This window comes from Lissotriton helveticus, chromosome 5_1, assembly GCF_964261635.1.
Source record: "Lissotriton helveticus chromosome 5_1, aLisHel1.1, whole genome shotgun sequence".
Taxonomy (NCBI): domain Eukaryota; kingdom Metazoa; phylum Chordata; class Amphibia; order Caudata; family Salamandridae; genus Lissotriton; species Lissotriton helveticus.
Window position 1 is genome coordinate 46,130,156 of NC_136065.1, and position 13,054 is coordinate 46,143,209.

General features: G+C 46.7%; 1 protein-coding gene across 1 annotated transcript in view; it reads left to right on the forward strand.

Annotated features, from left to right (window-relative positions):
* Window positions 1-13,054, forward strand: part of LOC144752376 (butyrophilin subfamily 3 member A1-like) — a 493,909-nt gene that overhangs the window by 194,888 nt on the left and 285,967 nt on the right. Inside the window, exon 4 of the mRNA XM_078640312.1 lies at window positions 6,816-6,848. Within this exon, the coding sequence (XP_078496438.1) occupies window positions 6,816-6,848 (33 nt within the window). The remainder of the gene's footprint in view (window positions 1-6,815; window positions 6,849-13,054) is intronic.

Below are 13,054 nucleotides of genomic sequence, written 5' to 3' on the forward strand. Positions count from 1 at the left end.
TCCAGCGCTTTCCCTACTGTTGCACTCTCTGGAGTGGGAATAGTAATTTTTACCCCTACGCTATCCAACGCTTTCCCTACTATTGCAATCTCTGGAGTGGGAATAGTCATTTTTACCCCTACGCTGTCCAGTGCTTTCCCTACTGTTGCACTCTCTGGAGTTGGAATAGTAATTTTTACCCCTACGCTATCCAACGCTTTCCCTACTGTTGCACTCTCTGGAGTGGGAATAGTAATTTTTACCCCTACGCTATCCAGCGCTTTCCCTACTGTTGCACTCTCTGGAGCTGGAATAGTAATTTTTACCCCTACGCTATCCAACGCTTTCCCTACTGTTGCACTCTCTGGAGTGGGAATAGTAATTTTTACTCGTACGCTATCCAACGCTTTCCCTACTGCTGCACTCACTGGAGTGGTAATAGTAAATTTGACCCTTTCCGCTATCCTACGGTAAAAATATAGTAAATTTTTTATTAATATTACTTTTATATATATGTATATGTATTAACAAATCAATGTGTATGTTTTTACTTACATTAAATATTTATTAATTTTAAGGTTATTTAAGTATTGTAAGTATGTTTAAGTTAATTATATTTATTATTTCATTACTTTTTAATTAATTTAACCCCTTCCATGCTCATGACGGAACGGTTCCGTCATCAGCGTCGGTGCTCCGGTGCTGATGAGGGAACATTTCTGTCATGAGCCAATCTGCTTTTAAACCCTTCAGCACTGCAGCGAAATTCGCGCAGCACTGAAGGGGTTAAAGCATTTTAAAAAATTTGATATTTTGACTAATTATATTTTTTACATCGATATTTTTGTACTTATCTGTTTGGAGATAGGAGGTCGAAATTTTGGTATTCTATATTTTTACCTCGATATTTTGGTAGGTCGATATTTTGGCATTCTATATTATGTCAGTGATCCCTTACACAGTAATGTTATGTTATAGGAGCTTTTAAAGCACACTTATTTCCAAAGGTGTCCTGGGGCTGAGCACTGACTTACAGAATCCAAACCTAAAATGTCTATACCGATAATAGCCAAGTTTAAAAGAAAGGAGCTCCGGGGCATTCCTAAGATGCAGCATCAGACTGTTCCAGGCTTTCGCAGCACAAAAGGAAATGCTGCTGCCACCCCAGCTAACTTTTTTCACTCGGGGGACTGTTACTAGCTTTCTTTCTGAGGAGCGCAGCACTCTACCAGGAACATACCATTCAAAGCATCTGCTTAGAAATTCCAGACCACAACCCATCAGTGACTTGAAAATTATGCACAATGCTTTGAATTTTGCTCGTTTTAATACTGGCAGCCAATGCAGTTGCCGAAGTCCATCTCTAGCTGAGACAAACCATGGTACGCCTGTAAGCAGTATAGCCGCCTCATTTTACGCTAACTGGAGTCTGTACAGTTGTTTTTTTTTTTACAGATTCAGGTACCGACAATTGCAATAATCCAGCCGTGAAAAAATGAGGGCTGAGATTGCTGCCGTAAAACCTTCATCTGGAAGGGAAAGTTTAATATTCCTCAGTATTCCAAGGAGGTAAAAGCACGTAGATATAACTCCGCTGACCTGGTCTCCAAAGTCAAGTTTGTGATCCATGTAATAGGCTGGAGGATGGCATATTCTCCAGAATCCTATGGGCAGAGAATTGATTACAAATCATTTGGATTTTGTTAAAAAAGAAGTTAGAAAGTCCTTCACATAGTCTAGCTGACGGGGTCAAGCCACTTTGGGAAGCCCTGGGAAATATAAACAAATTAACCACATTAAAAGGGTCTCAAGGTTTATTAGAAGTCGATGAAATCAAGGAGGAGATAAACTCCTCAGAAGCCCTACAAGAAGCTGCACGGAAATTTGTCAAGGCTCTCTTGTTTGTAGTTTTCATCTACTGATCCAACTCTGCTCAAAGCATTTACAGAGTGACCTTTTCTCTTAAGGCAGGTGAGAACAAAGGTGGCGAAGACCTTGCTCTCCATCAATGTTACCTTTCTTTGTGGGGCAAGGAGACCAAGGGCAGAGGAAAGCCAGTTGTTAATCTCAGCAAGATCAGAACCCACCGAACCCGTCACTCAAGTGGAATAGATAGGAGAGCCTCAGATAACTGCAGCTCTGAAATCTGGCACCAAGGATGAGCAACGTTCTGCAGAGTAGGCTCCTGGCACATGGACCGATTGATAATAATCTTAAAAGGAATCAAAAAGTTAACAGACCATGTAAGCTTGAGTTCAGAACTAGGGTGGACAATCAATGAATGCAAGAAAATGAGGTCTAAAATATGTCCCGCACTATGTGTGGGCTCATGCACATGTTGCTCAAGGTTGAAACCCTCTGAGGTGTTCAGAATTTGTTTGGCCAGCACACAGCTAAAGTCAACAATGTGCAGGTCAAAGTCTCCAAGAAGCAAAAAATTTGGATGCAGTATGGAGAATTGACATACCAAGTCGACAAATATGCTGAGCTACACATTTGTACTTCTCGGGAGTCTGTAAATCGCAGCCCAGCCAGCATGAAAGTCAGATCTATAACAATAGAGATGGAAAGACCTTCTATGGTCTCAATATTTTTACCAATTTAGAAATTGTGCAACAAAAAGTATCTTGAAACAATACCGCCACACCTTTGCCAGTTTTTTCACTACTAATAATGGCCTGAATAGGATTCTCCTCTGGAATGGCTACAGCAATGTCAGGCGCTGATGCTTGCTATAAAATATTGTTAACACTGTCACATTATTTAGTCATTCACTACTACATAATTCTAGTGGCACTGGATGTACTCTGACAAGTACCATTTCAGCATAAACTCTCAATTGTATGAGGTTCTAATTTACTGGGGGTCGATTCAAAGTTACATTCCTGTAAACTGAATTTCAGTCTATACTTTGTATCATCTTTGGGTCTCGTTTATTGGCTATGGGTAGCGTGAGGTAAAACTGCTCTCATGTGAACAGTGAATGAGACCTCCGACCCTCAGTCTAGGTCCACTCTCTCCCCGCAGCTCTGCTGTGCCGTCTCTTGCCTCTAGACCCCGACCTCCCCCTTGGGAGCTTCGAGGCTTCTGCCCGATCCTGTGCCTGCTGTCCACTCCAACTGGAACCAGACTGCCTGCAACCACTTAACCTTTCTTAATTTTTCCCTGTTGTGCCACTGTTATTGTACCCATCTGTGTCTTGCTCTAATATCACCACTGTTTTTATTTTCTCATGCCTGCCTGTGACTTTTGCCTTTCACTCCTGCTTCCTCTGCTGCCCCTCTCCCCCGGAAATCCCCCAGGAATTCCCCCACTCCAATCTCCAAGCCTCTCCTCGCAACTTTTTGCACAATCGAAAGACCAAAAATCTACCTGCAGACTAAATAAGTAACAAGAAGTCCAGGTCTTGATTTTGTATAAACCCAGGTCCCGAGATGTGCACACGCAAATGACCAATAGTAAATGTCTGTGTTCGTCTCTCCCCCCCCGTCATTTCTTCTTTTTTGTAAAACTGTTTTAAACTGAATTGATATCTGTGGAAGTATAAATTGTATGTCAACATAGTTTGTTTTTTAAATACGATGATGATGTCTAAAAATATGTAATAGGTTGTTTCATGTAGAGACATTTTTGGTGTCGCTGATTTTAACATTTGTACATGTACTAAGATTTATATTGTCTGTTATTTTAAAATAAAATTTTATACCTGTCACCAAAATTACTATCTCCTGTGGATACACTCAAGTGTGAAGAACCCAGTAGCTCAGGTTGGGGTATTAAGAAAATCCCCATTCCAGCTATTACCAAGGGATAACCTCCTCTTTCTCCTCCTTTCCACCACCCCTACCTAATGGCGGCAGTTGTGGGGTCGGTGCAGTGGCCGAGCTAAAGGCAAGCCCCTTTCCGCCCCTCTGCGCCTGTCCGGGACCTTACCGCGGCCAGCGCCAGGAACCCTAGACCTCCCACTACCCATCGCTATGACACTACTACCCTCCTCGCACTCAGCCCTGGTAGACTTAGAGATTGTCAACAGGCCTCCCCGAACATGACCCATGACCAGTTCTGCCTCCACTGCTGCCAGACCCTCACCGCCACCCCGGCATCCAACACCGCCAATGCCAGCACCGGCGACACCCTAAAATGCATCCTCCTTAACATATGCTCTGTACACAAACATGCCATGGACATCTGGAACCTACTTGACTCTCTCTCGCCCGACATAGCCTTCTTCACAGAGACCTGGACCAAGGCATCCTTCCCCCCGACATCAGCACCGCCGGCCCAGATGTATACAATATCCAGAGGAAAGACCACCCCAACCAAACAGGAGGGGGCCTCACCATCGCCCAAAAGAGCACCCTCCGCCTCACCACCTCCAGGGAAACCTTCCTCTCCGCCGAACACCTGTACTTCTAGATGCAGACCACCACCAAAGCCACACTCCGTAGAACCCTCATCTATAGATCCCCGGACCCCTAACACCCTTCCCCACCACCATCACTGACTTCAACGCACCCCACGCCATCACCTCAACAAACTACATACCGACTGGAGACCTGAACTTCCACCTGGACAACCCCAATGACCCCAACTCCAGTATCTTTTGCGACAACCTCGCCAGCATTGGACTTAAACAACTCATCAACACACCGACCCACAGAGCAGGACACACCCACGACCCCATCTTCGCGGCAGGAAACAGCGTCCAATTCAGCCACACAACGCAGCAGCCATGGACCGACCACCACTGTGTACACTTCACCATCAACAAACTCAAGGCATGCAAATTAGCCCCACGCCCACCACAAAGGAACTGGAACAAGTTACCGACTAGCAACTTACCTTCACCATCACCCGAGACAACCACACCTGGGCACCCGATGCAAACAACGCAGCCAGAGAACTCCACACCTGGATTTCCATCTGCACAGACAAGCTCGCCCCGCTTTGCAATCCCGACAGACATCGCCCTAGGATATTCACCTGGTTCAACACCACTCTCCAAGAAGCCAGACACACCTACAGATGCCTGAAGAAGAACGGGAGAAACACCAAGACAACCGAAAACCACACCACCTACAAGGACGCCATGACGGACTACCACAACCAGATCAGAGCCACCAAAAGGAACTTCATCCACAACAAAATCCTGCCCAACAACACCAACACCAATGACATTTACAGTGTCATTCAAGAATTCACCAACCCAAGCAGCAAAGCCACAGACATCACCCCATCCCAAGAACTCTGCGAGAAGCATGGAACCTATTTCCACCTCAAGATCAAAAACCTCTACGACAACTTCATCGACCTTCCACCAGGTGCCACTGATGGCCCCCGCCCCCCAGAAACACCAGCCAGCCCACCATCTCCAACTGGACATCGATCACGGCCGAAGACACTGCCTTGGCCATAAAAGCATCCACTCGTGGGGCCCCACCAACTCCTGCCCCCATCACATCTACCATAGAGCCATAGCTGCCATTGCACCCAGCACTACAATGCACCATCAACACCACCTTCAAAACAGGTACCTTTCCAGATAACCGGAAGCATGCAGAAGTCAGGCCCCTGCTCAAGAAGCCCACAGCTCACCCCACCGACCTCAAGAACTATTGGCCCATCTCGCTCCTCCCCTTTGCAGCCAAAGTTGCAGAAAAAACTGTCAACAGGAAACTGAAACGATTAATTGAAGAGAACGCTGTCCTCGACCTGTCACAATCTGGATTCCGATGCAACCACAGCACAGAGACTGCCCTACTCACCACCACAGATGATATTTGCACCCTCCTGGACCAAGGCCACTCCGCAGCCCTCATCCTACTCGACCTATCAGCAGCCTTCAACGCTGTCTCCCACCGCACACTAGTCGCCAGACAACACGACACAGGCATACAAGGAACAGCCCTGGAATGGATATGATCAGTCCTCACCGGAAGAAGCCAAAAGATCAGACTCCCTCCCTTCCTCTCCGACCCCATGAAAATCACCTGCGGAGTCCCACAGGGTTCATCACTGAGTCCAACCCTCTTCAACATCTACATGGTACCCCTTCCAGCCATCGTCCGACAACACAGACTCAACATCGTATCCTACCCCGATGACACCCAGCTCATCCTCACCCTCACCAAAGACCCCACCACTGCCAAACTCAACTTCCAGAAAGGAATGCAAGACGTTGCAGTTTGGATGACCAACAGCTGCCTGAAGCTCAACGCCAGAAGTCCTCATCCTCAGTACCACCCCTTCTGCATGGGACAGCACCTGGTGGCCGACCGCCCTCGGATGTCGGATCCCCACCTGCCCCCTCAGACCACACCAAGAACCTCGGCATCGTACTTGAATCATCACTCACCATGAACAGACAGGTCAATTTCTTCTTAATTCTTAAATAGCACCATCAATCTCCAGCAGACACACTTTGACTTTGAATGATCTATCTATTGCGGTACAGCATGAGTCTGGGACACAGCAACATTGGCAATATCTACTACAACAGCACCACTTGGAATTTTCTTAGGTGATACTTTCAATAGTCCATTGTTTTAATTTTCTGTTGGGGGGGGCTGTGATCTATACTCCTGTGAAGTACATTTCAGTGTATAGTGTCTGTTGTACATGGCTCTCTTTTACCTTTTGATGATGCAGAAGGGCGTTGCCAACTTATATAAGTGTGACTTCAGTGTATGCTCTTAGTTTTCATCCCCAAAAGGGGACAGTGGGAGTGCTACTAATGTGAATGTTATTTTTGATATGTTTGAGTGTACTCACACCTTCATCATGAGCTAGATAAATTCCAACACACACTTAGTCTGATGTTTCTCTTCTTCCCTCAGGAGCATCAGCCTGTGACCTGGAGAAGGAAAGAGGTAAGTTGGATAATGTTGAATTAGAATCTTTTTGGGACAAGATCGAGGCATAATTATATACTTTAAAAGTATATGGTTCACAGACTTCTTAGTTTATCAATTTAAAACAAAAGTATTGAAGTTGTAGCGTGCTCTCTAATCTCTGAAGTGTGAGTAGAAAATAGAACACGTAGCGTTCCCCTCACTGGGGAACGTCCCCTTGTTGCACTGCCAATGTTCCCAAAAGAGGGAGTATTCATGTTGATCACCAGTTCAATACTGGTGATATGCATGAATACTCCCTCTTTTAAGAACATTGGTAGTTCAACAAAGGGACGTTCCCCAGTGAGCAGAGCGCTACATGTTATAATGATATAATTGTCAAGTCTAAGGACTAAAGTTCTAATATGCTTTCACATTGAAGGAAGGAGTATCTTTTAGAGGTGTCAGAAATTCATGTAATTTGCTTTTGTGTATGTATGTGAGATTTCAGAAGAATTTTGCAATATTTTGCAATATTAACATATACGCATGACTGAGGGCACTTAATATTGACAATAAAGCAAGCAAACTTTGATCATGAGTCTCATTATATAAGTAAAGCATTAGCAAGAGTACATTTCAAAGCATGATAGGGAGCGCTGTGTACTGAGTATAACTGTTCGATGATAACCCAATTTAATTACAACCCCTAATCATTCACCCCTAGAGGCTGTTTGCAGCATACACTTTTACATTACCGCACTTTGAACATAGGCCCTAAAGATCATCACATTTGCAATAACTGCACATGAAATTACAGCTCTTCACCCCTAGAGAATGCTTACCAACATTAAACCTTATGTTGACCTCTTTTAGGCCACAAGGGTTGCAGCCATGGTCGTGGCCTCTAGAGGACACAGCACTTCCAGCTGTCGAGCAAAAGATCCAACCTGGGGATGGTTTAGCTCGCCCCACACTTTTGCAACATTTTGATGGTGACTCTGTTCTCCTCGGGCCACCACAAAGCCAAAACAAGAGATGTTTGTCCCCAAATGTGGGTGAAATTGACAGGCCGTTATGGGGTGCACCTCGTACATGGTTTATGCATTTCTGAGCTTCAGGGAGAGCCACGCTGCAGTTTTCCTTTATGTGGCCTTGTGCTCCAGCTTTGTTTTCGTCGAGGTGCCTAGTCCCACCTGGGCACCCTGCCTGTATCTTCCAACATTGGAGAGCAGCTCAGGAAACACTCCCCCGGCTGCTCCCGGCTGTCCTACACACTTGCACTTCTCTGTGTGGCAGCAGGAGCCATCACCCGCTCTTTCCCGCATCCCTGCCCGCTCTGCGGGCAGCAGGCATAATTGTGCATACTGCGGGGAGGGACTGCGCCTGCACTCCCTCTGTCCTCCTTGATCTTCTCAGGGCCCAGGGATGGGGTCCTGCGCCCATTCCCTCTTCAAATGGAAGAGCACAATGGTGCTCCCTTGTAGCGCTAGTCTTCTCGGGTGCCCAAGGAAGGGGTTGTAGGCCCCTTCCTGCTATGGCGGGGAAAACACATCAGTGCTTTCTGCTTATCTTCTCTCTGAGAGCCTGCCCCCCTCCCGGAGAACAAACATCAACTGGCAGTGAAGCTCCACTTGCTCCCACTGGTCGATAGCGGTCAAAGGTCACCAAAATTCACAAGGGCATATCTCTGGCCCTGGGCCAATTTGGATGGTCTTTGGCTCGTTTTGCTCCTGTTGGCAAGCCCTAATGACCTGGTCTCCTGGCCTCAAAGTGGATGAACTTTGCAGGGAGATGGCTTCCTGTGCCAGCCTTTCATTTTCCTTCCCCTTTGGCTTCCCTCCTTCTGTGTGCAGCTGACCAATCATTCCCCCAACTGGCCCTCAAGGGGTCTAAGGGGACCAACCTCTTGGTCCAGGGGAGTGCTCCACTGGCCCTGCAGTCAATCTGAGTCAGAGCACTGAGGCCATATGGCAGTCAGGGGGTTCTTACTTCCAATTGTCCATGGAGTCAGCATGGAGAATTCCTGGCACAGGCCCTTTTCCTGGCACAGGTTGGCATCTGGCTGAATGATGCAGAGCAATCCACCCACCATGTCCTTCTGAGGAGCTGACCTAATATGGGTTAATTGCTCCCTTTGTGGGGGGACGCCTTTGTTCCTACTGCTGAAGAGAAGAGTAATTAACTCCACCCAGCATGGTGACAAGGGGCCTGGGCTCTTATCCTGAGAAACATTACATTTATGGATGATCCATAAGCCGTACAGATATGACTTTGGACTTTACTGTATTGTTTTTTTCAGACAGGTTACACTGTACATTGGTATGACCCGGTGTCTCAAGCCCAAGGGGAAGCAGACCTGCTATCTAGGGAAGCCTTACCGTAGGGTACAATGGAGTGTTTATGCCTACAAGCAGTGAAGCACAATGACTTTCCTATCTGTGTACAGCAACAATATGAGGCCTATCCAATGTCAATACCCAATCCTGCTGAGCCCCTCCTGCTCCAGACTGCCTGCGCACATGTTCCTGGACTGTGCACAACAGAAGTCTACTACGCGCAGGCCTCACATGTTTGCACATGCATGTGCATATGTTCCCACATGTAACCCGACCAGTGCCCCTCACCTGCCTGCGATGCAGTGGCCTTATCATAAAAGGTAGGCCTTGGCAATTTTACCATGAGTTTACTGTGGGTGAGTCACAGGTATGAAGTGCTCCCACGGTAAGAGGTCAAAAATCAGATGATCATAAGCGAAAAATGCAGGTGAATTTGATGGTCAGAACCACCTTATCACACACGCTGGGGCCGGCTGATTATTCCAAAGTAGAATTGGCCAGTATTCTTTACATACTGAGCTATTACGAGTGGCAAGGGTTTCTGAAAGGACACCCAACCTGCTAGTTGTCCACAACCCCAGATACCTTACGCTGGTCGTTGGCTGCTAAGATCACCTACCTCCCCAAGTCTTGAGGCCTCCTCTCCCTACAGGGATCCAAGACTGCACTTTGAACCCTCTTGGTTCTAGGTTCATTGCTGCTAAGTCACTACTTGTCTACATAAAGTGAGCAGCACTAGGCCTACCCTTGCTCTGGGTCATGCAACACTATGCCTTCTGCTCTTTTGGACATGGGTAACATGCCTCAGATCTGATACCTTCACACTGGATATGTCTAGGACCTATCACCTGCATCACTGTCTGGTCCCCTTCTGTAAATTATTCCACCCAGTACCTTCTTTCTGGGTCCCCACATTCTGAAAATATAGCCTTGTTTGACCCTCACCTACAGCATGCTGCTGGGGTCTATAGCTTCCACCATCCATTTGGGATGACTGTCTTCCCTAAAGAAAGAACAGCTCATGCATTCCTGTTGATCATCCAGTAGGGGGTTTCTTGGCAGAAAACACATTGATACTCTAGACATGCTGGTTGGGGTTAGCATCGTAGGAGTATGCTAGATTGTTATAACATTGTGTATGTATGCATATAAAAGTTGTCTCAACAAGATGGTATTTTATTCACTATTTTGGCACTCATAACTTTTGTCTGCTTCTATTGATCATTACAGCACATATGTTCTATACAAGAATCACTTGGGTTCAATAAATATTGAAAATGTGTCTTTGTTTATTCATTGTATATTTCACTTGGAGAGATAGAAAGCACAAGTGTCTGGGCTAAAGGTTTTAGGTCTAGAAAGGTTCCTGAGGGAACAGAGTTTTCATGTTCAGTAGTTGCCAGAACTGTTTGTTCCCTGTCTAGCTTAGGGGGGCTTATGGTGGCACTGTGATCTAGCTGGTGTAAGGGACAACATCCTGTGGGGATGCATGAAATCAGTCTGGCGCCATCCTAAGTTTATGTCATCCACAAACACGCACTTCCTGCAGATCAGTGGAAACTACACTGCATTGCACCACCAACGTTGGTTGGTTTCTTATTTTGTATGGATAAAATGAGTATATCTATCATGCTTTCTCACAGACCCCTACACGTCTTTTAAAACCAGATATATCCGCGATGGTAGTGAAAATAATCCTCAGCTGAGTAGGTGTGAGAGGCTGGCTCTCTATATAATGTACACTGGTGTAAGTGGACACCTTGCACTGATCCAGACAACCCTTATGGGGAATTTAGTGGTCTCAGACAACCTTAGAAAGCTCTCTAACTGGAAGCTATAGAGAGCAGCCTCCAGGCTTTGTCCAGAAGGAGTGTAAAGCAGCTTGTTGTACCAGAACATAATCTTATAGGTATAGGTTAAGGGAAAAAAACACAGTGCATTTGTAAAAATATGTATTTATTATAAGACACTCACAAACACATACAGGTATCTCCTAGCCAGAGATAATCACAATGCACACAATACTAATGATAGTAACAGGTAAGTGGCACAGCATACACAGTGGTCACCACGGAGCGACCAAACCATATGCTAAAACAGTTGTATGCATACCATGACTCGAGACAAGACTATACCCAGAAGACATAGAAGTGCTGGGGACCCAAGTAAACCACCCAAGGTAAGTAACCAGGAGCCCCACTGAGGTGTGTGCAGAGTGACAACATGACCGCTGGATCAATGCAAGTCAACAGATAAGTCACGGTTGCAATTTTAAAAAAAGATGACCCTTCCCAGTGGACACTGAAGAAACCCAGTGGAAGACAAGAGGTTGGAAGAACACAACACCCGTGGATACCTTAGGAACCAGGATACCTGCATCAGGAAAGCCAAGACCATAGGTGTGAAGTGGCATCGGAAACCGTTGTTGAACTCAATTGGAGACTTCAGGATGATGCTGCTGCTGGAAAAGGTAAAAGTGTCCAGTGGAACCCAAAGGTGGATTAAAGAAGTAAAGAACCGGGAAGCAGAGGGGACACAGTCTATGCCACTCATGAGTGACCAGGAGGCATGGAAGACGAAGGCAAACCAATGTCGATGTTTTAGGAGAGATGATGGTGACCTTGAAACTGCAGCTGTGTGGACCAGGCGATGCTGTGGAAGACCAGGAGCTGTACCCAAGCTATCCCACATTGGATGTCGTGAGTTGAGGGGACGGTGTTCTGCGGGAGCACCAATAAGCCTTGGCAACTGCCACCTATGAAGCAGAAGCAGAAGCAAAAGAGTCAGGACAGGCACCAAGCAATCAGGGGAGCCCAAAGAATCCAAAATGTGACCCTCGACAGGACCCACAGGCCAGAGGCACTGGAGTTGCAAGCAAACCTCGAGTGGCTACCAAAGAAGCAGGCCCACGGTGCAAGCAATGCGGTGTGGTGCAGAATTCTGATAACTGGAAATGCTTGATGTTGGGGTACTTGGAGCCCGAAGATCTTGGAGGAAGGAGGCCAAAAATCCTCTGCAATTACAAGTCAATGCGGTGTACAGGGGTACAATTCCTGCGGCTCTGACGAGGTATACTGGCCTCCAAATTGGTGAGAGGACAGGGCGGGCATTTAGGGATGTGAAGAGCTATGACCCATGTTGCTGAGCCTTTTGGAGTCCGTAGGAGCACATGATCAGAAGACCAGTCAGCTTAGTTGCGGTCCCTTCAAGGGAGATTACTTCAGGTGTCTTGCATTTCCACAGGTCCTGGATGGGTTTCCTGTATGAAGCACAGGCACATACGTTGCAGCAGACAAGCAGGGAAAAGAGATCAGGAGCAGCAGGCGTCGTCCCGGTTGCAACCTTGATGCCCAGAGCAAAGTCTAGCAAAGTTCGGAATGCCCACACAGTCGAAGTTTAAGTGGTGCCTGTAATGTATTGTGTCCCACGACAAATCTCGGGACCCACCCACAGGTAAGCCATTAAATACCCTAATGAAAGGGTTGGATCGATACAGAGGTCCTCCCCTAAGGATGGGCTGGACAAGGGGGAGGATACTCCCCTGTAATTTGTCCAGTGTCATGCCAGAGCGAGAGCCAATGGCTCCCTGAACTGGTTTGAGCTGGACTATGCATTGAGGGCATCAAATGTGCCCTGCAAGCAGACTATGTGGCGCTGGCAAGCGCTACCACCCTGCCCCAATACACTAAATCCTATCTGGGAGAAATACCTTGAGGTCTTCTAGACTGATTTGCAGTCTGTGTCTTGGGAGAGGAATTTGGCACCAATGGGGATTCAGATCAAGGAACAAACTCGTGTTTGGTCCCACCTTGCTCTTTCGCTGCTCTGCAGATCCACCATCTTTAAGATGGTCTCTTTACCTCGGTTATTATACGAGCTTCAAAAGTATCCCTACTTGATCTCGTC